The 24,992-nt window shown below is 53.3% G+C and overlaps 1 protein-coding gene across 1 annotated transcript in view; it reads left to right on the top strand.

Annotated features, from left to right (window-relative positions):
- LCK (LCK proto-oncogene, Src family tyrosine kinase) overlaps positions 1-24,111 on the top strand; it is a 29,437-nt gene extending 5,326 nt beyond the window's left edge. The window contains exons 2-13 of the mRNA XM_032787806.2: positions 7,233-7,339; positions 7,729-7,810; positions 8,946-9,036; positions 9,539-9,637; positions 9,933-10,036; positions 10,761-10,910; positions 11,326-11,478; positions 15,330-15,509; positions 17,920-17,996; positions 18,617-18,770; positions 21,720-21,851; positions 22,299-24,111. Coding sequence (XP_032643697.1) covers positions 7,238-7,339; positions 7,729-7,810; positions 8,946-9,036; positions 9,539-9,637; positions 9,933-10,036; positions 10,761-10,910; positions 11,326-11,478; positions 15,330-15,509; positions 17,920-17,996; positions 18,617-18,770; positions 21,720-21,851; positions 22,299-22,501 — 1,527 coding nt within the window. The 5' untranslated portion in view covers positions 7,233-7,237 and the 3' untranslated portion in view covers positions 22,502-24,111. The remainder of the gene's footprint in view (positions 1-7,232; positions 7,340-7,728; positions 7,811-8,945; positions 9,037-9,538; positions 9,638-9,932; positions 10,037-10,760; positions 10,911-11,325; positions 11,479-15,329; positions 15,510-17,919; positions 17,997-18,616; positions 18,771-21,719; positions 21,852-22,298) is intronic.
- Positions 24,112-24,992: the final 881 nt, after the last annotated feature.

Here is a 24,992-nt window from a genome sequence, read left to right as displayed (position 1 = left end):
ACGATGGGTGAAGTCCCAGAGGACTGGAGAAGGGCAAACATAGAACCTAGCTTTTAAAAGGAGAACATAGAGGATCTGGGAATTATAGATCAATCAGTCTAACTTTGATACGTGGAAACTGGAACTGGAACAAATTATTAAAACAATCAATTCATAAGCACTCTGAGTTATAATAGAGTTATAAGGAAAAGCCAGCATGGATTTGTCCAGAACAAATCATGCCAAACCAGCCTAATTTCCTTCTTTGACAGGGTTACTGGCCTCGTGGATAGGGGTGGAGCAATAGACATGATCCATCTTGATTTTAGTAAGGCTTTTGACCCAGTCCCACATGACAATCTCATAAGCAAAGTAGATAAAATAAACATTAGGTGGCTGCACAACTGGTTGAAAGATCATACCAAGAATAGTTATCAATGGTCCGTAGTCAAACTGGGTGGACATAGAATCATAGAATCATAGAATATCAGGGTTGGAAGGGACCTCAGGAGGTCATCTAGTCCAACCCCTTGCTATCTAGTGGAGTCCCATACGGGTCAGTCCTAGGTCCAGTATTAGTCAATATTTTTATTAATGATTTGGATACTGGAGTAGGGAGTATGATTATTAAATCTGCATATGACACCAAGCTGGGAGAGGTTGCAAGCACTTTGGAGGACAGGATTAGCATTCAAAACGACCTTGAACAATTGGAGAATTGGCCTGAAATCAACAAGATTAAATTCAATAGTAACAAGTGCAAAATACTTCACTTAGGAAGAAAAAATCAGCTACGAAGTGGAGACTAACAGCCTAGGCGGTAGTACTGCTCAAAAGGATCTGGGAGTTATAGTGAATCACAAACTGAATATGAATCAACAATGTGATGCGGTTGTGAAAGAGGGTAATATCATTCTGGGTGTGAATTAACGGAAGAGTTGTATATAAGACATGGGAGGTAATTGTCCCTCTCCGCTTAGCAGTGGGGAGGCCTCATCTGGAGTACTGTGTGAAATTCACAGTGCCACACCATCAGGAAGATGGGGACAAACTGGAGAGAGTCTGGAAGAGAGCAACAAAAATGACAAAAGGTTAAGAAAAATCTGACTTAGAAGGAAAGGGTCAAAGAAAGGACATGTTTAGTCTTGCGAAAAGAAGACTGAGGGGGGATCTGCTTCCAGTCTTCAGATATATTTTACAAAGAGGGCTGTGATCAGTTGTTCTGAAGGCAGTACAAGAAGGTAGGACAAGAAGTTACAGGCTTAATTGGCAGCAAGGGAGATTTAGGTTAGATATTAGGAAAAAACTTTCTAACTATAGGGGTAATTAAGCTTTGGAATAGGCTTCCATGAGAAGTTGTCAAAACTCCATCATTGGAGATTTTTAAGAACAGATTGGACAAACACCTGTCAGGGATGGTCTAGTCAGGGATCAGAAACCTTTGGCACGCGGCCCGTCAGGGAAATCCACTGGTGGGACGGGATGGTTTGTTTACCTGCAATGTCCTCAGGTTTGGCTGATTGCAGCTCCCACTGGCTGCAGTTCTCCGTTCCAGGCCAGTGGGGGCTGCGGTAAGTGGCAGCCGCCACATCCCTCAGCCTGCGCCGCTTCCCGCAGCCCCCATTGGCCTGGAACAGCATACCATTGCCAGTGGGAGCTGCAGTCGGCCGAACCTGCGGACACTGCAGGTAAACAAACAGGCCTGGCCTGCCAGCGGATTTCCCTGACGGGCCGTGTGCCAAAGGTTGCCGATCCCTGGGCTAGGTTTACTAGGTCCTGCCTCGGCACAAGGGGCTGGACTAGATGACTTCTCACGGTCCCTTCCAGCCCAACATTTCAATGATTTTGTGATTTATACAAAAACAGGCTTTGCTCCATGGCAAGTTTGATCGTTTCTCCCCATAAAGCAAATGTAGAGAATTTAAAAATGGAAAAAACCCTTTGAAAAGAACCAGAAGAGAGGAAAAAATATGAGTAATATTTATTTCTGTCTCCGTTGTTGATTTAGTAGAACTTAGCTGACCGCTTGGAAAATCTCCTGCTTTCCCATGGATTCAGGTGGGAGTTGAATACTCTCCATCATCAGTCATCTTATCTCCAGTGACATCAATGGAAAGACTCCAGTTAATTTCAATAGGCCTGGGATAGGGCTCCCGGCTGACAAGACAGCAGCTTCCCAGTTTTTTTAGTAATTATTCTTTTCCATTCTATTTAACCCTTTATAGCTTGTAACCCTTCTCTGCAGCATAATTACATTGGGGCTGTAAAACTGGAGTTTTCATAGTCACAGAGTTTCAGGCCAGAAGGCACTTGTACACTGTCTTCTCTGTATTCCTGTATATCATGGGCCTTTAAACACCAGCCAGCCACTCCGCCACCAGAATCAGACCAAAGGTATTACAGCCCTCAGGAGACCAAACTGCTGAGTGCCACAGGCAGAGAACAGGAGGGACCAAGGTGAACCAGTCCCCAAGGCTTTTGCCACGGCAGGAAATTGATTAAGTGAGCTATACCCAGATAATCCTGGCAAGCGCCCCGCACCCCATGCTGTAGAGGAGGATGAAAAAACCCCAAGGTCCCTGCCAATCTGACCTAGGGGGAAATTCCTTCTTGACCTTGAATATGATGATTGATTAGGCCCTGAGCATGTGACCAAAACCCTCCAGCTAAGTGCCCGAGAGAGAAAATTCTTAGTGCCAGCTCAGCCCATTTCAGCCAGTGTCCCATCTTGTTGGGAGGAGATTTTTAAGAGCACAAAAGACAAGTAGGTGTCTGGGTCCCATTGAAAGTTGCTGAGTGTTGGGTGCTTAACTGCTGTTTGTGCCTTTGAAAAGCCACCTCCTTGTGCTTGCCTGCTGCCTGCTTAAACAGACATTAGCACAGGGCTGCACCAGGGAGGGGAAAAGAACAATTACAAATGAGCTTGGCTCACCAGCTGCACCACTTTGTTTTAGGACAGATGCACTCGCTGATAACAGATCAAGGTTAGCATTTTCAGAAGCTGCCTCTGATTGTGAGTACCCCAGCCGGAGACACCTGGGTCCTGGTGTTGAGTACACACAGCTCCCATTGACGTCATTCCAGTTGTGGGTGTTGAATATCTGGCCCCAGGTGTCTCCAGTTGGGTTCCCAAGAAAGGAGGCTTCCAGCATAAGTGGCCACTTTTGACAAATTGATCCGAATACACAGGGACCCAGAGCATAGCCTGGGAAAAACCAGTTCACATGCCAGAGCCTCAGCTGGCGTCCATTGCAATATGGCCAACTCTCACAATTTTATCTCCACTTGCGTGATATTTAGTGTTCTTAAAGTCCCAGGTTGGGAAATCCTGATATGGCCTGAGGATCTCGGGTTTCATTAAAAACAAACAAACAAAAATGATAAGTTTCTAGTTCTTATGGTTGCCAAAAAAAATCCCTAAAGGCTCAGAAACCCAAAACACAAAGAGAAAAACCTCATGATTTTAAGCCCATCTCATGCTATTTAGTGGCCCGAGTCATGATTTTGGAATGCTCATGGCTGACAATATTGAAATTGGCTGTCAGTGGCGCTCCTCTGGCTGAGGCGTCCGCCCCTCTGCTCCAGCCCGAAATACTTTGCCAACTTAAATAATACCAACGTGAAGTTAAAGGGAAACTCTCAATGGCAAAAGCCACATTTCAGTCATTCCCTCTCCCCCCGCTGTTATTACAAGGGAAGTCTAAGATTAGCAGAGATGAAATATGCTAGAAAGAAAATAATTCTTTGGGCCTGATTTTTCATCCCAGTTGATGCAAATAGAAGGAACTATGCTGGTGTGAAGCCAGTTTGACTGAGTGGAGAATCAAGCTTCTCAGCTTGTTCACTTTGTGTGTTTCACACCATACCAAAGGGCAGGGGGACTCAGGGGCTGGTGTATTACCTGTGACTGCTGTGAACTCATTCTTACACACTAGGTCTGTGTCTACACTGCCATTTTCAGTGCTCAAACTTTTGTCATTCAGGGAGTGTGAAAAAACACCCCCCGAGCGACAAAAGTTTTCCGGCACGTCATCACTGGCAACATTAAAGCGCTGCCGCAGCACCAGCACTTTAACATGGCTTGTGTAGTTGCAGCACCAGCTATTCCAGGAGAGGAATAGCTACCAGCGCTGGGAGGGAATCAAGGAGCCAGAGCCAGGGCTAACCGATAGGTGCTCAGAGGAAGAATGGAAAACAAATGGTGAGTTGATGAGACAGTGAGATACAGGCAGGCTGTTCCAGGGGGCAACAGGAGAGGCTCTCATATCACTAGAAACAAGGTTATATGCCAGGTGCAGATGGTCACGCAAGGTGCAAGCACTGAGAGACAAAGGCTGCTCTCATGGTTAGGGCACTAAGCCTAGGACTAGAGAGACACAGATTTGATTCCCTGCTCTGCCACAGATGCCCCGTGTGACCTCTGGCAAGTCACTTAGTCTCTCTGGGCCATAGTTCCCTATCCCCAGAGAACATTCCCCGGCCATTGCAGACATGGGATTGGTGTGTGCCACTGGGCTCTCCCCTTGCAGCACCCATTCCATGCCCACCTGAAATGAACGAAGCTGACAGTCTTTATGAAAGAAGCCATCTCTCATCTTAGCTTCCGCAGTTGTCTGGCACCTATAAACGTGAAGCCTTAGTGACAGGCAAGGCCCCTCAGCACAAATTCCAAACTACTAGGGCCCAGCACCTGTGAGTTCTGAGCTCTTTCACCCTTCACAGATTTCAAAGGGAACCGGGGTGCTCGACACTGTATGGGGCAGACCGATGGCGAGGGAGGCAGAGGAGGGAGATACCCTAAGCCAGGCTTTTCCGTGGCTGTGGGCTGATCTTTCCAGACTGACTCACCGGGCGGCGTTTCCCCCCCCCCCCCCGATTTATGCTGTGATCAGCGTTTGTGGGAGGGCCATGCTTTCCAGGTGGCTTGTGCGGCTAACGCGAAAAGGGCGCTTTCCGGTGGCAAAGCCCGCGTTTGCCAGACCGTCCCTGAAACCCCCGCCTGCTGTTTTGCACATACCACATGTTTGTATGTATGTGCCACCCACACTCCTGGGTGTGCCGTTACAGGAGCACTTCAGCGTTCGTAGTCTCAAATGCTGGGCCCGGGTCAGTCTGTTTGCTGGGGCAATTCTGCCCGTTTGGACGATTCTTTATTACGAGGAACCAGTCGTGCGTGTTGAAACCATTGAGAATGGTGGGTGCTCTGCACCTTTGAAAATCACGCCTCCGGGGTCTCAAGTTGCGCTCCTGAAAACAGAAGCCATCCAAAAGTTGTGGCCCTGGCTGGAAACTTGTCCCAAAGGGCAGAAGGACTTGGAGTACATCTTGGGAACAAACAGTGCCCCCACCAGTGCTTCAGCTAGTAACTCTCGTCCATCCTTAGTGGATGGGGAAGCTGGAAATGGGAGCGAATGAAGTAGTGGAGTCGCCCCAGCAGAGAGAATGTGAAGCACACGCCGGGCCTGTGTATTGTCCATCCTCTGCATGGATGCCGCTGAGAGCAGCATGCAAAGATCAGGCCCCTGAAATGAGAGAGGGGATGAAGATGCAAATTCCCAAGGTTGGGCACTCTAGCTGGTTCTGCTGGCTGGGGCAGCTTGTCTTGTTCTGTCTTCTCAGCTAGGGTGACCAGATGTTCCGATTTTATAGGGACAATCCTGATTTTTGGGTCTTTTTCTTATATACGCTCCTATTACCCCCCACCTCCTGTCCTGATTTTTCACATTTGCTATCTGGTCACCTTACTCCCAGGTCTTGTTCCTGACGTCAGGGACCTCTCTGGGGAATGGGCTTTTCAAGGGCTGAATGGCTGGAGTTCCTAAACTGCTCTCTGTGTCGGTGGTGCTCCTTTGAACGGCAGACAGTTACTTGAGACTAATCTGCAGCTGCACCACTTGGGGCTTGATTTCTGTGCGATCTCCAGGGCTATGCAGGGTTAAACTAGGTCAGTACTGGAGGGGGACAAAAGGTGATACTGGTGCTTTAGGAGACAGACTCTGTTCACTTTTGAGCCAATGTCTTCGTGTGATGTTAAGGGCCCTGTCATGCTGTATTTAGGCATAACACCAAGGACCTGCTTGCTTACAGTCATTAACGAGTCAATCATGTTGTTTGCATGATCAGAGGTGATCCTTCCAATGTCCTGGCCAGATTCCAACGTGGATAATTACGTTCGGCCTCCATCAATTCCCTTCACAGTCCCAGCTCCATCACTTCCTGTCCTAAACTCTTGTGCAAATGTTGCTGTGGTCTGAAAAACGGCAGCTACGTTCCATCCCAGAGATGGCTGCGTTTCTGTGGTGGTAGGCGAAGCAGTGAATATGCAGTTAATATCTCAAGCTGTGAAGTCTGTAAAGCACTTTGCCTGGCTTGTGATGGGAAGTGCAGTTGAAGTGTAAGAGGATATTACCACTGATTAACTCCCCTCCACTCCTCAGATAGATGGAGCTAATTACTGTGAGTGTGAGAGTCTCTGGGGCACGCATGAACCCACCAGTCAATGCTGTCCCCCTCTTTGCTCGATGCACAGAGGCTGAGAGTCTGTGCGGCCACCTGCCATAGAGGATGTCTCTTTAGCTCAAGCTATAAAGACTCACGCTTTTAGCTTTGGAGATCCTGGGTTTAGCTCCCCAACCACGATGGCAGCTGTCACTCGTGTACAGACTCTCCCAGCCCTTTGCACATCCTGCAGGAGGGCTGGTCACAGTCATGCTCTGGAGAGCTTGAGAGACTGCTCCTCCAAGGAACATATATTGTGGTGTCGAAGGGGCCTGCGCCTTTACGGGCTGAACGTCCCAGAAAGAGAGGCTGGGTAGGGCACTGGGAAACTCTTGGTATGCATAGGAGAGCTCTGGCAAGCACCTTAAGCACTGAGTGACAACTGAAGACCACACATCAACCTAGAAAGGGAGGGGAGGCCCAGAGACATAATTTCCTCCTTAAATACCTCTGGGTGGCGATGGCCCCATGCTATGCCTCAGCCCCACAACTGAGCCCTGTGCCTATGGAGGAGCCAACACCTAGTTCTTCCCTGCCCTCTGGGGTCTGATGCCATCGAGGCCTCCTTTAGAACCAGGGAGGAGACTGGATTCCAACCAGACCTGTTGCTTGTGGCGAGGCTGTCGCCTGCATTCCAGGGACGTGCCCGTTTGCATTTGGTTTGTGCTGGGATGTTCAGGTCCCTCTGGGTGAGGAATGAAGATCCAGATTCTCTCTTTTCACAGCCTCTGGCTCTCGTCCCCTTCTTCCTGCAGGGACCATGGGCTGTTGCTGCAGTTCTGACTATGATGAAGATTGGATCGAGAACATTGACATCTGTGAGCGCTGCAATTACCCCATAGACCCAGCTAGTAAACCCCAGGTGAGGACAAGGGAGAGCTCTCCTCTCATCACAGCATCGGGGTGGGGGCTTTTCATAGGGATCGTGCCCTTTTGGACTGGCATGGATGGAGGAAATGGCCGTACTTGAGGCTAAGACTTGCAGAAGCTCCACAGTGCCGAGTGTTTGGGATCCAGTATGCAAGGGTCTCGTATAGCTAAGGAGGAACCTGTGACCCCAAAGCACAGAGAAACTCCTCACTCAGGAAGATGGAAGGGGAAGCCCTTGTTTATGCCCTGCTGGGGAGGAAGTGAAGCTGAGAGGACGGTGTGAGGGGGAGACTGGAAGAAACTGGCTGCGGGGGTGGGAGTTCCTTCTAGAAGAGAAAATTAAAGAAACTCCTTCACTCTGGTCTCTTTTCTTCCCTCCAGAGGCTGATACACAATGGCTCTGAGGTGCGTGATCCTTTGGTGTCCTATGAAATTCCTTCTCCGCCCTGCTCTCCTATGCAAGGTTGGTACCCGCAGACCAGAACACTAGGGGAAGAGGGGTCTCCAGTGCTGGGGAAGCAGCTCAGACTCTGAGCCGCAAGCGGGTTCTGTGCAAATGAGTCAGTCCCAGCTAGTGGAACGATAGCACATCGGTGGGAAAGGAAAAGTGCATGTTAGCGACGTGACTCCCAATAACTCACCTGTTGCCGTTCATAGAGATACCTTGAGCTGGACCCTCTCTCGCCTGCATCTTGTGCCATCGCTCACCTCCCTGCAAAAGGAGGGTAGAATTTTTATTTCCACTGTGCATGGGGGTAACAGACAATGCAAGGTGTAGTGTAGGGGAGAGTCAAGCCCATCATCTTCCTCATTCTCTTTGCTTTTCTTCCTCTCTCAGTCCTCCCTCTAGCTTGTGTGGATCTAAACTGAGTGCTCTTGGACGGTACCTGAGCAGCGGCCTGTGGGGCACAGAGGCCTCTTTTGTGCACACAGCCCCAGTGCAAGTTTCATCCCCTCCTCGAGCAGGTTGAAAATGTTCCAGCGGAAGCGTCCGCCGTCGGCAAACGCTGATTTGTACAAAATCAAACCCTTTCGCAGGAACGGGTCCATTTCGTCATTGTTTTTTGTGGGAAATGATCACCGTCATAATAGAATAGAATGTAACAGTGAAAAAGATCAGTGCCAAAATGGAACGCTTCACTAAGGCTGAAATGGAAGATTTGTGCAATATTTTGTTTCATGGAAAATTCTGGGCTTTTCAACTTTTCCTCCTGATTCAGGGCAGAACCCAGTTTCGAATTCTCAGCATTTCCCATAGGACAGAAATTCGGAATTCCCCCCAGTTCTGCCCCCGGCCACAGGCTTCTTCCACTCTGACCCAGAGGGGCCACCACTCGGGCTCTAGCCTTTACAACCATTCCACTTTCAGCTCTCTGTGAAGACTTCCAATTAGCGCTCATTGGACGCTGGGTTGAACCCTGTCGAACTCATTTCATGTAAGCCACCAAACAGCCATCAAGTGGCAATAGCTAATTGACAGGAGCTAGGGCCAAACTAGCACCCTCGAGGTGAAAGGCTCCACAGGCCACTGTCAGGCCCCTGATGCACCTCGCCTCTGTCCAGCCACCTCTAAAGAGATCTCTTGCTTTTCTTTCCAGATAAACTAGTGGTCGCTTTGTATGACTATGAACCAACTCACGATGGAGATCTGGGGCTCCAAAAAGGGGAGACGCTCCGACTTCTGGAGGAGTAAGTCTATTGCCTTTTCCCCACTCACACTAAGCCACGCATTGGAGAGCAATTTGGAGCATGTTCTCTCCAGCCAGCCTTGCGGGCTCATGGGCCGGTCAGTGCTGCCGGAAAAGCACCTGCCAGGGAGGGGTCCTGCTGCCAGCCGATTGCCTGCAGTTTCCTGGTGGGACCCCAGAACTGGAGGCAGCCAGGGCCCTCGGTGCCCTGCACTCCTGCCTTGAGGAGGGAGAAGGGGATGTGGCTGCATCTAGCAATAAGCTACAAGTGAGAGGGACGTGCCCATTGGGCACTAAGGTAAGAAGTGTGCAGAGGGAAGACCCTCAAATGAGCCAGCATCACCAGGCAGTCTGCCACCTTCCCAGCCAGCTGGGAGCATCTTCCCCCTGCCAGTCTGAGGCCCCGCTGGCCTCTTTCCACCCAGACCTCTGTGTCCGTGGAACTGCCTCTCCCCAGCAGGACTGGGGGGCTGATGTTGGCCTTTCTTCTGGTCACGTTTCAGGAGCGGGGAGTGGTGGAAGGCCCAGTCGCTCACCACTGGCCAGGAAGGGTACATTCCCTATAACTTCGTCGCCAGGGTGAACAGCCTAGAGCCAGAACCGTGAGTGGATGTGTTGTCTGGGTTCAGTATTCTTCCCCCAGCCCGTGCCCCCCGCCAGAGGGAAGTCTCAGCCCTGGCCATATTTGCCCTGAGCCTGGCTGCAGGGCTAGGAAACATGGCCCCGGTCCTAGGGGAGGAGGGGACTGGGCTATGTGAGCCCCAATGGATCTCTGATTCCTGTCCTCCCCAGGAGCACAGCGAGGCATCTCTGGTTTGTCTCTGCTGGCATGGGGGTAGGCAGTGGGGTAGGGAAGCACAAGCCTGCATGGTACTAATTCTGTCTTGGTCTATGCAGCTGGTTCTTCAAAAACCTAAGCCGGAAGGACGCTGAGCGACAGCTCCTGGCCTCCGGGAACACACATGGCTCCTTCCTGATCCGGGAGAGCGAATCCACCAAAGGTAACTTGCAGTCAGTGAGTGGAGGGCCAGGGCGGACGCCCGTGTCTGGCACCTCTGAGCCTGCCTCCTACCTGGTGCTCTGAATGCACAGTGTTAACGCTGTCTGCTACTCTACGGGGAATCCAATTCTTTAGTAGCCTGATTGAACCACTAGGGCTACTGTCAGCATGAGCTTCTCCATAGCAGTGTCCTGACAGTGCCAGCTGGGCTTCTGGCAGTGAGTTTCCTCCCAGCAAACCAGGAACTGTACCACACTTCTTCCTATAGGGGTGTGTGTGCACGTTTGCACACCTGGGCTTTATGTGGGGATGGTCCCCTCCTCCTGGCATTCAGCTGCTCAGGTTATAAAGCAGAGGGGCAGATACTTGCCATTCTGCACTGTCTTACCCTGGCTATAGGGATGGTGCAAACAGCCCAGAACACAAGACTGTCTTGTGCCAGTTGTGGTGTCGTGGTGACAGCCATGGGAGCAGGATTTGGCCTTCTATTGGCCAGCATTCCCCGGCATCTCTCCAATGGACTCAGCACTGGCCTGAAGAGAAGCCACCTCTTATGGCATGTTGGTGCACCTCTTCCAGTGCCTGGCACGGTCCAGCTTTGCTCCGGGAGTCCCCTGGGGGAGGGTGGGCTGGGAGCAGGATCTGTGGGACAGGAGTCTTCAAGGTGAGAAAAGGAGACCAAGCCTGCAGTGGCCTCATTCCTTGTTTCATGTTGGCCTTGCTAGGTTCCTTCTCCCTGTCAGTGAGGGACTTCGACCAAAACCAAGGCGAGATGGTGAAGCACTACAAGATCCGAAACATGGACAATGGGGGGTATTACATCTCCCCGCGCATCACCTTCAGCAGCCTGCACGAGCTGGTGGAGCATTACACACGTAAGCCCTGAGTGCTGCCAGGAGAGGTCACAGCAACCCAAGGGAGGGAGGGCACTGAAACTTCCACTTATCACCGCTGGAACCACTGCGGTTCCACCTCCCATGGACACGTACAACAGCTCTCGGACCCTGTGCCCCACAGCACCTCCTGCAGGGAGAAGCTGGCACGGGGGAACCGTGCCATCTGTCTCTGAGGCTGAGCTGTGTTTCGTCTCCTCTCGTGAAGGCGAATGAGCTTTCGCCCTGGACAAATGGATCTGCAAAAGCTGGTCGCGAGTCACTGACAGCACAGCCGCACGTGTAGTGCCTGGCCATGGCTGCACTCCCTCGCCCCGTCCTGCATGCGTCCCCTTTGCTCTTCCATGCAGCTTCATGTTTACCCCTTGATTTGCCTCCCCTGCTTCCCACCCTGCAGGCAATATAGATGGGTTATGCACCCGCCTGGGCAAGCCCTGCCAGAACCAGAAGCCGCAGAAGCCCTGGTGGCAGGATGAATGGGAGGTGCCTCGGGAGACGCTCAAGCTGGTGGAAAAGCTGGGAGCGGGGCAGTTTGGAGAGGTCTGGATGGGTGAGTAAAGCAGCAGCCATGACACTGGCCAAGAGGTGGGTGACGCTGACTGGCAGGCCAGTCACTGGGTGTGGGGTGGCACTGGTGGGCTCAGCTCCCAGGCATGGCCAGGGGAATGTCTGGTTATGTGCAGAATCCTTCTCCAGCTGGCTTTTAGGAATGGCCCTGACAGGCTTCCAAAAGCTGCCTGCAGGCGTCTTCAGCCAAGGGCTGGAGAAGGGGTCCCGGGGTGCGGCGAGAGGACAGCAGAACCTCCAGCCTCCAAACAATGAGGTCACATTGTGAATAAACATGGATCTCAGCTACATTTAGGGGATGGGTTTAATACTGTGACTGACTAGTGTGCATAAACACCGCTGCCCTTTGCTGGATGGAAACAAAACTCATCAGTTGTGAGTCATAAGCCCTATACTGCCACTAGGGAATGGAGAGTCTCCTGCAGCTCGAGCAGGCTTGTGCTTTTGGTGCAGAGGGATCAGGGTTCCATCCTTGCTGGTGCCCAGGGGGTGAAGAATAGTGACCGCTGGGGCATTCCTTAGTGGCTCTGGGTTTATTACAGTATATTTAGCAATACCAAGGAGAGGCCCAGAGGGGAGGCCCTCTGCTTGGCTCTCTGCCCCCTTGCCTTCCACTGTCACTCTCGCCTGCATCCAACTGGCACTGTGGTTGCACTTCCTCAGGGCACCTGATTGCTCACTCAACTCCTCTCCTTGTATCTGCGTCCTGGGAGGAAGTTCTCCCCAGGGCTGTGGCCAGCGGGAGAAGGGAGAAGAGGTGAGGGGGTTAGACTTGTTCCAGGACTGTCTTCGGGCACTTTGTCTTCTAGGGGAATGGTGCATGGCAGGAACTGAACGAAAACCTTGGGGAGGGGCAGGCTTTCGACCCCCCCAGGGCAGTGATGATGGGTGCTGGACAGTTAGCGGGATTCTGCCAGGCAGGCTGTGGTTGAAAGGAGCTGCTGGGTTTAGTGGACTTGTGGACTCTGCCCTACACAGCGTAGGACGGCGTGGGGAAGGGAGGTTCAGGGGCCTGGTAGGAGTATACTCCTAGGTTGCTGGTCCTACTCCAGCCCGGGTGTGTAGGGATCCAACGTCATTTCCGTTGGATGGCTCTTTGCTGCCCCATGTGAGATGAGTTGGGCAGGGTCTCAGGCCAGTTGCTAGTGGGTCAACTGTTTATGTTGCAAAAGCCCCCCCTAGCCCTTGGCTAATTGCGTTGTTGGGCCTGGCTCCCCGGTGCCTCACGCTGTCATTTACACTCAGGCACGGTGCAGCGGGATTGGAACAATGGGGCTGGACACCCTCGCTGCACCGGCCTGCGGGATAGGTTGAGGCCCATGGGCAGGGGACCGGTGGAAGCCATCTCTTCCTTGCCCCCCTCTGGGGCTGTGCCTGTCCTGTGGGTAAATAGAGGCTGCCAGTGCCTCCCAGGGACAAAGCCAGCCCTGATTCACAAGCCCAGCTCCCAAACTCAGCGCAGCCTCTTCCCGCTCCCGCCAGGGTGAAGGGCTGGCCAGAGTGAAAAGAGGCAGAAACAGACCTTGAGGCTCAGTGGCACAAGGGGGAGGAGACTTGCCCAGAGACTGGGTCCCAGGCCCAGCCCAAGTGTCTGTTCCCCTTTCTTTTGGCTTCTCACTCACAGCCGAGGCTACACTGGCCAGAGGCCCAGCTGCATCCTGTCCCACACAGCATGCGGGATGCAAAGAGGAGGGATGGCACAGGGTCTGCTGAAGGATGTGTCTCACCTGGCCCTGCCCATCGCCAGGCCTTTGGTGCCATGGAGGGAGGTGGCCAGAGTTCCCTCCTTGTGGCTAGGTTCCCCCCCACACACACACTCTACTTGCCCTGCCTGCTGCTTTACTTTCGGCTCGCCCCAGACTCCGGCTGCCAAGAAGAGGAAGGGAGGGGTGGTGCCATTATCACTGGCTAGTAAGGCAGGCCAAGCCTGCTTCCTTCTTCTCTCACTCCGGGTGCTCTGGCCCAGCGCCTGCAACCTCCACCCCAGTGCACAGCTGAAAATCTTGGCTCTTGCAAGGCTGCAATAGTGAAAAAGGCCGTCGGCCTCGGTGCTTCTGGGGTGTGCAGGGTGGCTGGCACTCCAGGTGGTGTGTGCCGGGGGGCATGACCCCAGGGGTCAGTCTGGCTAACACTCCAGGGGGAGCAATCCCAGTGGAAAGCCACGTCAGTTGTGCTCCAGGGACTTCAGCTTTCAAGGGAAATTCAACATGGTCCAGGGATTTCTAGGTAAACAGCAGCCAGAGCTGCCCAGGCAGTGGAGCTTCCTGTCTGAGGGCATTTCTCATCCAGCGTCCAAGGGCTGCCAAGCGAATAATCCAGGACAGCACATGGCAGCACAGAGCAACATGGGAGCTGGACCTCAAAGCACCTGAATTCCGGCTTCAGTCCAGAACTCACGCCCTCCGAGTGGGCCCTGGATCTGCTCAGCACTTCCTAGCTTCTTTCCCCTCCTTTCCAGGGACCTTCCCCTGAGGCCTGTTGTATTGCCTTGGTGAAAAGGAGGTTCAATATCCCCCCAGCCTCTTCCCCCTCCACTCCCGCCCTGGCCTCGTGCGCTGGTGCCCAGAACCCCTGGTGGAGATAGGCCTGAGTCCCAGTGCTCGGACAGAGAACCCAGCTTCCTTTGGGTTTGGGCTGCCCGGTCCCAGGCAGAGGGTGGAGAGCGGGTGCATAGAGGGCCTGGCTCTATGTTCTGGGCATGTGGAACCCCACCTGGCATAGGAGCTGTTGGCAGTTTTGTGCTGCGCTGATAAGAATCGTGCGCACCAGAAAGGCCCTTGTTGTGGCTGTCGTTCTGGTATCCGGGCCCAGCTGCTGCTCCGAGGGCTTGTGTCTCTGAGCTGCACTGTGACAAAAAGAGCAAATCGTGAAACCGCCCGGTAGTGCAGCAGCTGGAGGGAGAGCAGGAGGGCGCAGTCTCCTGTCTCACCTTGGCACTTTGTGGCAGGGGCTTCCCTCAGACACCTAGGCAAGGCCTGCTGCCTGAGCTTGTCTGTCCCTCCCCGTGCCAGTGAGGAACACCCTAGGAGGCTCTAAGCTCCCCGCTGTGGCTGCTGTCCTCTCCCCTGGCCGGAAGGGAGGGGTTGCCATGGTGCAGGGCGGCAGGGGGTCCTGTCACAGCACCATAACCCATGAATTGAGCCTGCCATTGCAATGGGCCCTCCCAACTCTAAGTACCCTTGACCGTGGGTTCAGACAATGGCACGGGCCCTGCTGGGCTGCCCTGCTCCTGTGTTCTCCATCACTGCAGCCTGGCTGAGGAGGGGTTTGCAGGATGGGGGTGAGGACTGAGGACAGAGATGGCTGTTGGGAATGGAGGAGAGGGGGAGAGGTGGGGTTAGCTATCCTGGTCCAGGAGCTTGTGGCTCTGAAGGGCAGGGTATGAAAGGTCAGACCCCAGCGGGTTCCTTTCTCTCGTTGACCAAGAACCATGAGTAACTCCCCTGCCTCCGGGTCGAAATGTGACTAGAGATTCCCCCCCAAGGGAGTAAGTGCAAATCGCGAAGCTGCATCTCCCACACACAGTTGCTTTGTACCTGCTGTCTCCTCTCTCTGGGCATAGACTGGAGGGGCTGCCTGGTCTTTGCATCTCCAATGCCCCCCACTCACTGCTCCGTGAGACCCCAGCTATGTGAGCTCCCTTGGTGGAGGGCAAGTCAATGGTGTCACACCAGAGATGGCTTGGCCCCAAGTCCCCGCCGTTGTGAGCTCTCTTCCAGCAATGCCGGCTGGGCCCCAGGCTGACAGTGTAGTGGCAGGAAGATCGTGCTAGCCACTCACTGCGGTAACACGGGCCTCCTCTCCCTCCTTGCCCCCTGCCCCGTCTCTCTGCAGGTTACTATAACGGTCACACCAAAGTGGCCATTAAGAATCTGAAGCAGGGCAGCATGTCCCCTAGCGCCTTCCTGGCAGAAGCCAACCTCATGAAGAACCTGCAGCACCCCAAGCTGGTGCGGCTCTACGCCGTGGTGACTCAGGAGCCCATCTACATCATCACGGAGTACATGGAGAAAGGTGAGCCCGCTGGGAGCGACCCTGCCATCCCGAGCCGCGCACTCCCCAGGAGACTTGCGGGGTGGGGAGCCAGGCCCAGCCTGGCCTGCTGAGGAGCTGCCATCAGTTTGGGGAGATCCACCAGCCAGCACCCCTGCAGCTCCCTGCTACCCTCTTGCTTTGTGCAGAGACTTTCAGCTGTGGAGCATCTGAAGCAAGAACCGGCAGGGAGCCCAGAGCAGAGAACGAGACCTGGGGGAGGCCAGTAAAGCCCTACAGGCTCATCCAGAGGCTTCCATCCCTTCCTCCAGGCTTGTGCTCAGCTTGCGGGTGCCTACAGCTCTTGCTCGATTCCCAGTGCCCCCCGCCCCCAGACGGTGCTCTACTGAGAGACTGAGTAGGCAGAAGTGTGGTCCAGCTGTTAGAACAGTGACACAGGCACCAGGATGCATGGATTCTGTTCCCAGCCCTGCCACTTACTCACTGTGTGACCTTGGGTGAGTCACTCCAATGCCCTGTGCCTCGGTTTCCTCAGCCTTAGCATGGGGATGAATGCAGCCAGCTGGTGGTTACAGGGTTTGGCACTTATCCAGTGGCTGTTTGCAGAGCATTGCTTGGTGGAAGTGGTCCCAAGGGGGGCACTGTTACTGCAAAGCCTTTCAAATGCCCTGTCCTGCTTTTTCCCCTGGAATTGGGCCTGAGGAACAGCTCCATCTGAACTTCCCAGTCCCTTGGAGAGTTGACCTTGAGCCTGGCGTTCCCCTGCCTCATTACTAATGAGACAGGAAACCACCCTGGGCTCGTGGTGCTGGGGCTATTCTAGTCCCTCCGGCAGGCAATGCCTATTGTCTCATGCAGTCTTTCATTTCCTTCGCCTGCTCTGAGAGCCAAGAGCAGCGGGTTTGGGTCACAACTTCCATTATCCAGAGTGTGTGACAGTGAACCTGGACAAACTAATCCTGGCAGAGGAGGAGGGAGGCCAGCTGGATGGAATAGGGAGAGACAAGACCTATAGATAGCTCTCCCTTTCCTGCCTGCCTCCACTCCATGCCAAGCTTCAGCAGAGCTGTGAGCTTCCTGGCAAGAACTGAAATGATCAGGGGTTTGGAATGCATCCCATATGAGGAGAGATTAAAGAGGCTAGGACTTTTCAGCTTGGAAAAGAGAAGACTAAGGGGGGATAGGATAGAGGTCTATAAAATCATGAATGGTGTGGAGAAAGTGAATAAGGAAAAGTTATTTACTTGTTCCTATTATATAAGAACTAGGGGTCACCAAATGAAATTAATGGGCAGCAAGTTTAAAACAAATAAAAGGAAGTTCTTCCTCACACAGCGCACAGTCAGCCTGTGGAACTCCTTGCCTGAGGAGGTTGTGAAGGCTAGGACTATAACAGGATTTCAAAGAGAATGAGATAAATTCATGGAGGTTAAGGCCATTAATGGCTATTAGGCAGGATGGGTAAGGAATGGTGTCCCTAGCCTCTGTTCGTCAGAGGGTGGAGATGGACGGCAGGAGAGAGATCACTCGATCATTACCTGTTAGATTCACTCCCTCTGGGACACCTAGCATTGGCCACTGTCGGTAGACAGATACTGGGCTGGATGGACCTTTGGTCTGACCCAGTACAGCTGTTCTTATGTTCTTAAGAGTGTCGTAGAAGGCAGGAGTCCAGTTCTCCGAGGGCTGCTAAGCAAGAGTCACAAGGAGCAAATCCCAAGGGTGCAGCATGGCCCTTCTCTGTCTCGCCGGCTCCATGGCAGAGTCACGCTCCTTTCCTCTGAGAGTTGGTGGCTCTGCCAGAGGAAACACGCCTGCCTGTTATGTTTGGCTGTTGAGCAGAAAGGCTGATGGGACCCAGGCTGCCCAGCCAACTCCAGAGTTGTTCAAGTCTATTTTTAGACCTGGGTCAAGAAGTTTGCAAGGAGTTGATTTCTCAGTATGAGCCTCCCATGGGACGATGGGGGCTTATAGGGGTCTTTGGGGAATGTTTCTCAGAGGGTCCCAGGTCTGACGTTATGGGGACAGTTCACACTGCATGGTGCCTGCGTGTGTGAATTGATTGTGGAGCAATTGCGGGGAGGAGGGGTTATATGGGGCAAGCTCATGGCTTCAGAGGGAAATCACATGATGGCAACCCAGCAAAGGGAGCAGTAACCTCCTTCCCCACCCCGTGAACCCAACCCAGCCTGGTCCCGCACTAGCTGATTGTTCATCCAACCGAGCCAGGTGGAGTTTTAGCAAATCAGTCCCTGCTCCTGTCTGAACAACCCAGGCCATATGGAGGCCTTGGATCTGCTCACACCTTTGAGATGCCCTGCCCTGATGGACGGAGACTGTCTGGTGCTGGGTCTGAGGGCGGCCGAGCTGGTTCCCAAGAGGGCTGCCCTCAGGGCAGAGTTGGCATTGACTGGGACTGGTCCTGTTGCAGGGAGCCTGGTGGATTTTCTCAAGACCCCCGAAGGAATCGGACTCACCATTAACAAATTGCTGGATATGGCAGCGCAGGTGAGGAGGCGAAGCGCCAGGAGCCGGGGGCCGGGTAGGGCTGATGCCAGGCTGGGGACGAGCTGGCAGAGTCTGTCTCCGGGGGCATGGGGGGTTAATTTTCCCTAGGGTTTTGTGCTCAAGTGATGGGAGCAGGTCTCAACCTGATACCCTGGAAATGGATGGGCCCATCCAACCAGAACCCTGCATTTTGACACACCTCATCATGACTGAACGGTTGAGGGTTGGACAATGCGGGAGCTGCACGTCAGGATGGAGGGACATTGGCAGAGCTGTGGGGTAGGGGCAGGGCAGGAATAGCAGCAGGCTGCTGGTCAGAACCGAGGGGCATGGGCAGCATTAGGGTGGAAGGAGTTTGTCCAGCACCTGCCTGCCCTGCCCCAGCGGCCATCACTCCCTCATGTTTACTGTCAGTAACTAACCCCTCCCCATATCCAATGGAGTAGGAATCTCCCCTCTGTGTCTTTCCTTCTCCTCTGCACCCCACGCCCGACTCTGGCCACCACATGAGATCTGCAGGGCACGCTTGACGATAGCTGAGGGGAGAGCAACCAGCGTGGGGGTGGAACTGAGATAGCAGGAGCAAAGCCTCAGTCTTCCTTGTGCCCCTGCCACCCCAGATCGCAGAGGGAATGGCCTTCATCGAGGAGAAGAATTACATCCACCGCGACCTACGAGCTGCCAACATCCTGGTATCAGAGACCCTCTGCTGTAAGATCGCTGACTTTGGGCTGGCTCGGCTCATCGAGGACAACGAGTACACGGCACGGGAGGGTGCGTACACCACATTCCCCACTCCACCCTACCAGCTGGGGTGCCCCTCTCTGGGAAGCAGGGTGGTGGGGTTCCCCGGGCGGGTGTGGGCCCTGACAGCAGGGGGACAGAGATCCCAAGGCTGGAACGGGACCTTGCAGCAGGGCAGCGGTGTTGTGTTTGATGTGCCCAGTGAGAGGTTGCAGGGACAATTGCCCCAGCTTCTCTCTCAATCTGATTCTCCAAATCCAGTTTAGGGGTGTCTCCTGCCCCCATGAAACCCCTGGCTGCTTCTAACTTCCCCTTCCTGCAGCACCTCTCCTCTGCTGGCTGATCAGAGGAGTGGGGTGGATTTCACACCTCCCTGATCGCCCTGGTTCTGCCCTTGGGTAGCAGGATGGGGAGGAGGATCTGGACAAGCTAGAGGGGTGGAGGAATCCCCTCAGCTCCCCCTAAACAGGAGCATTCACAGGTGGCCAGGTTTGAAACAGGCTCCTGCAGCTGTGAGTTCAAACCCCTCCAGAGCTGACTAATATCTATCATCAACAGCAATTGGATTTCGTGCCATTTACCCTGGGTGGGTCATCGGGGGGAATCTAGAAATCCTCCTCTCTGCATGGATATTAAAGACCCCAGGGCACTTCTGAAAAGTCAGGGTTTTGCTCCACGTGACTACCCTCCACCTCACAGACAGCTGCATTTCAGTGAGACTGTGCAGCTCTGCTGTGGAAAGTGTTTGAGGGACGCACGAGGTTACCGGCCAAGGTACTGATCACTGCTCGTGAATGCCTTGCACAGAGGGTGAGCTGTAGCGAACCTCTTCCCCCGCCACCCATGCATGTAGCGTTGGAACCTCTAGCTCGTGGGAGGATGCCGGCCTGATGCATCTCTCTGCGTCTCTCTGCTCCTGCAGGGGGTAGAGCAGAAGCAGGCTCAATATAGACACCCACAGCCTCGCAGTAACATCCCGGCCCTGTGAGGAAGTGGGAGCCCACCACAAGCAACCTGTCGCCCCTGTGTATCTGAGCTCTTTGCAGCTCTTGGTGAGCCCGAGCTACACAGGATGCTGCAGTGCTGACTGAGCTGGGCCTGGTGGGTAGGTCCTGCAGAGGCGAGCTGGGACCTGGAGCTGCCTCAGCCAGAAGCTCCGAGCATCTTGCGGCAGAGAACATCTCCTGGCCGTTTCTGGAAGAAACAGGCTGGCGTCTCCCAGAGCCGGGAGCGGGGCTGAGACCTGGCACTGGCCAGGATGGGCAGGAGGCTCTGCTCAAATGTTCTGGTGTAACTGAAGTGTGAGGGAAAGGGTTCAGGGGTGCAGAGACAGCCCTCCACTCATGGTAGGCTGCGGGGGGGGGGGAGCTCTGGGGGAGAGCGTATGACTTGAGGGAAGGGGCTATGGAAATAATCCCCATCCAAAGTGGGATGGGGGGAGAGGGGGTTTGAGGTCTGGACACAGTCCCTCCCAGTGTGAGAGCAGGACCTTTACAGGTTATGAGGTCATGACTGTTTTCCTCAGTAAGGGACCTAGACACATGTGGAGAGAACAATTTGGCTGCCCCCTGCGCCCCCCACGCAGGCCAGCAAGAGCAGCAGGGTGAAAAATTTGTAACCTCTCTAGAGCAGAGGGGCTGCTCCACTGGAGACTGACTGCCCTGTAACTCACATCAGTCCTGTAGGATTAGAGCCCTCTCTGCTGGATCCTGCAGGAACAGCCAGCACTAAAAGGCCAGTGTTGGCATCTATTCTAGGGTTGGGCGGGGACCCACTGGTTCCATCGCTCAGGTCATTTTCAGTAACTCTGGGGCCATGGTGAGATGTGCAGATGACGCCCAGGTCTGCACATCAATGCTCTGTGATGTGTGTCTAGGGTATCTTTCTCGGTGCCAAAGCATGTTTTTATACCCTGGGTCCTTGTGTGATTCAGTGGCTCAGGTTTGCCATTAGCTCTTGCTACCACCTCCTTCCTTTCTCCGAGGAGAGGCACAGCTTTCGCGCTGGCTCGGGGCCACACCATTTTGTGCAGGGAAGAAGAGCATGTCTTTCAGTTTGTTTCCCTTGGTTACAAAGTCAGGTTCCGCGAGTTTTCTGTAGCCTTTAGGCTTCTCAGTTTCTCCTTCCAGCTTGTGATCATCGCAGGTTCTGGATTGGCTCTGACAGGAGTGAGTGTGCGGATCACAAACCATGGCACGAGCCCAGTGTAGAAAGCTGGGAGCATGGAAAGAGTCAGCCAGCCTGATGCAACAGTGCAGGGATCTATAGCTAATTACCTTGTAGTCAGCTGTCCTTAGCACTCATCATATTGTCCCCGTATGTTCTGCTTTAGAGTCTTGAGCATGCTTGTTCTCCCTTTCTCCCCTTATCCCTCTGGACTCGGAGTCACTGTTTAAAACCCTGTGCAAGGTTTTAGCTCTGCAGTGCTGGGAGCTGTGAGGCCTTAAAAACCCGCCATAACACCTTGACAAGGGCCCTGCTCACACGTCCCCTGGATTAAAGCTTTTCTTTACTGATGGCTAGAATGGTGGCGTTTGTAGAAATGGATAAAACTGCCCATAACCCTGCAGGTTGGACAAACGAGAACAGCACTTCCAAATAATAAAACCTCCGACAGTGCCAGTGTAGAATCTAGTTAGGGGCCTTTTGGGGTGGGGGGTTGATTCCTGTGAATATTGTCAGAGATTTTTCCAGAGGGGCTGGAGATGTTGGGTCTGGGAATTCTGTTTTTTATGCCCCAGCAGGCTGAGCAGGGATGGGAATTAAAACAACAAGCAACCAATCTCCCAATTGCTGCCCCAAGCATGGGCTGCCCAGGCCATCGTGAAGCTCCCAAAAGCCATTGAGTGTGCTGACACATCTCTGAGATGGGCAGTGATGGGGATGGAAGGGGATGAGTCTAAGTGATGGGGAGGGCAGGTGGGGAAGGCCCCAGGTCACTCTTAACCCTTTTTTTTTAAATCCCTTTGTGTATTTCAGGAGCTAAGTTCCCCATTAAATGGACAGCACCAGAAGCCATTAATTATGGGACGTTCACCATCAAGTCTGATGTTTGGTCATTTGGAATCCTCCTGACTGAGATTGTCACCTATGGACGGATCCCTTATCCAGGTCAGGATTCACAGCAGCACACCCAGTCCCATCAGCATCAGCAGAAAGGGGTCGTGTGCACATGTGTGTGTGTGTGTGTGTGTAGACACACTCTGCTGTTTCACCCTGTGTATCTCTCTAGGTTAATAGTGCAAGGCCATTTTGACCTAATTCTAATATATTTCATCAGCCACATAAAGTTGGAAAAATAGTAGGATCCCTGACTGTCAAGGGATGGATCCATCTCCTATACTGCAGCACCACCCAGGAGGGGGTGTTGCAGGGCACGGTGAAGACGCACCCAGCTACTCCAGTCCCATATTGGCTCAGCCAGAGGTGCAGCAGGGAATAGTGCAGGATCACAGGCTGTGGGGAAGGGCACAGCTTCTCCTCTCCCAGAACTGGGGTATGTAAATTGCACTCTGTCTCGGTCGGTTCCTAATTTGGGGCTGTGTGTTGTGACCACAGGGATGACTAACCCAGAAGTGATACAGAACTTGGAGCGTGGTTACCGAATGCCTCAGCCCGACAACTGCCCAGAGGAGCTATACACACTGATGATGCACTGCTGGAAGGAGAGCCCAGAGGAGCGCCCCACCTTCGAGTACATGAAGAGCGTTCTTGAGGACTTTTTCACTGCCACAGAGGGCCAGTACCAGCAGCAGCCATGACGAGACCCTGAGCCAGGGTTGGTGGCGTCCTCACTTTGGGATGTGCGGGGTGGGGGGGAATGGTCCCTGTACATTAGCTCCTCAGAGACTCACAGCTCAGGCCCAGGCCTTTGGATCACAGCCTAACCCCAGCAGAAACTCGTCTCTCTCCCTCACGCCAGTGATGGTGTTTACGTGTTTCTGGAGCACACACTCATGCAGCTGATTCTTCTTGATTCTCCGAGCACAGGTGACGTGTGTTTTATGAGTGCTGACGAAAGAGCTGCGTGACCCAGAGGGCTGTGAGGTTTCACACATGCCAGAGCACCCACACAAACACCGGGGGCACACATGTATGCCCACAGCATTGTACATGGGCACGCTCAATGCACACATACCCAATATTTGTGTGTGTGTGTGTGCGCGCGCGCACGGGCTATAAACACACAAATATTCAGCTATGGAGATGCACACAAAGGCTTAGGCATGTAGACACACCCACACGGTAGAGACACACATGGACATGCAGTGTGCATAGCGCAGAGAGCTGCACTGTGAACATTCAGACCCATATCTCTGGCAACTAAAATCATATTTTGGCCCCAGTGTGATTCAGAAGCCAAGTTCTCTCGCAGCCCCAGGCTACGGGTAAGGTTCAGAACCCACCACAAATTGCACTAGAACCCAAGAACCCCTTATCAGCACTGATCTTCCAGCATGAGAGGCTCAGAGAGCTGCAGGGTGGAGCACCTCCCATCCCTTCCATCCCTACCCATGGGTTCCCAATGAAGGATTTCCCCAGTGCGTTTTCTTTCCCCAGTGAAGGTAGATGGTGTATCAGCGGCAAGGGGTTCTTCCAGCCTTGTGACAGAACGGTTCACGCACAGGGCTGTGATCAAGGCACACAAATTGCTGCACTCACCACAGCTGCTCCAAGGGGACGCAGGGCCCCCTTGTGCAATGTAACAGAGGCAAAAAACTCTTCACACCAGAGCCAGACTGTCGCTGGGACACCACTGCCCACGTCTATGTGTCCCAGTGCCTGTGAAACAGCCAGTCTCTGCCCTACTCGCTTGCTCATTTTCACTCTGACCAGCGGCTGTCGCACACAATGGGTCTCGGAACCCTTAGAAAGTTTGATAGAGCAGTCACCCAGTTCAAATGTTAGCAAAGGGAGAGAGGAATGACCAGGCAGGAGGGAAAGGAGAGGATTTCAGCTCAGGCTGCAAAGGATCCGGTGAGTCCAAGAGGTGTGGAGAGATACAGAAGGCTCTTTCAACCGGCAGGAGCTGCAGAGGCAAAAGCTCTTCTGGTTTCTCTGCACTGTTGAACATGACATTAGTGTCCTGGAAAGTCGACAGAGACGGGTTCAAACCACAACATTTAGATCCAGAAGTGGTCTCAGAATTTGACTTGGCAGGTGTTGGCTCTAGTCTGGACCAATCCCTACAATCAGGGGTTCTGCATAGTCTCACAAAAGGCTTGTTTGAGAGAAACCCCCCAACTCCCTGTTTTAGGAACAAGCCACCCTGGATAACAGCCCCTGCAGGACTCTTTTATTTCCCATTGTACTTTAAAACCTGTCTTGTGTTGCTCTTTGATTTTCAGTAAATAAACACCTTTGAAATGGACCCTGCTTCCTCCACTCCAGGGTGGGAAGAGCTGCTCTTCTTAACTTGACATGTGTACACAGAATTGAAGGTGGGCTACTGGCTCTCCTCAGAACCTCACAGGGGAAGCCCAATGGGGAACTTGCAGGATTGGGCCCTAAGCCAGGCCCAATAGGAGGTCAGGGTCCTTGGTGAGGAGAGGGGTCTGAGGTAGCATTTCTCAGGGGGTAAGGGGTGCACTTGGCACCAGCTGTGGGTCGGCAGGGGGCTCAGGAGGGACGTGCTTACTGCCTGACAGGGTCAATGGGAGCACTCAGGTAGCGGGTGCTGATATCACAGTTTCAGGATAGCTGTACCAGCTCTCCCCATGCATGGTCCATGTTAGCTTCCACCTCCCAGTCATCATGTCTCCTGGGCGCAGACCCGTGTCTCACGCTTTCCTAACCAGGAATTTTAAGGCTACACTGTCCCCTGGTTTACCATGTCAAATTCCCAGCAAGCCAGTCTGCCTAAAAGGACAGCATCTGTGCTTTGCTTTCTCTCTAGAGGCTATGCCCAGCGTATTGCCCAGAGGTGTAAGTTACCACCTAATTCCGGCTAAGCAAGCACATTTGTTCTTAAGGTAAAAGCATTCCAGCGAAAGCACATTAAAACAATAAAAGAACCTACATGCATGCCAGAAAGCTTACCAGAGGTCATCCCCCCAACTCCAACCTAGGGCTCCGGTAGGTGTCAGTCCTTCAAAATCCACAACTGGGTTTTTCCTGTGGTTACAAGTTCATATCCAACAAAGAACCAGAGCCCAGGCTGGGAAGACGAGCTGTTTCTGTATATCGCTTGTGCCTTTGATCTTGGCCTTCTGTAACAGGTAATCAGCAGGCACTCACCTTCTCCTTAGGGCA

The sequence above is a fragment of the Chelonoidis abingdonii genome, chromosome 25 (assembly GCF_003597395.2).
Source record: "Chelonoidis abingdonii isolate Lonesome George chromosome 25, CheloAbing_2.0, whole genome shotgun sequence".
In the NCBI taxonomy this organism is placed as follows: domain Eukaryota; kingdom Metazoa; phylum Chordata; order Testudines; family Testudinidae; genus Chelonoidis; species Chelonoidis abingdonii.
The sequence above is the reverse complement of the archived record's forward strand: the minus strand, read 5'-3'. Positions and strand labels throughout refer to the sequence as shown.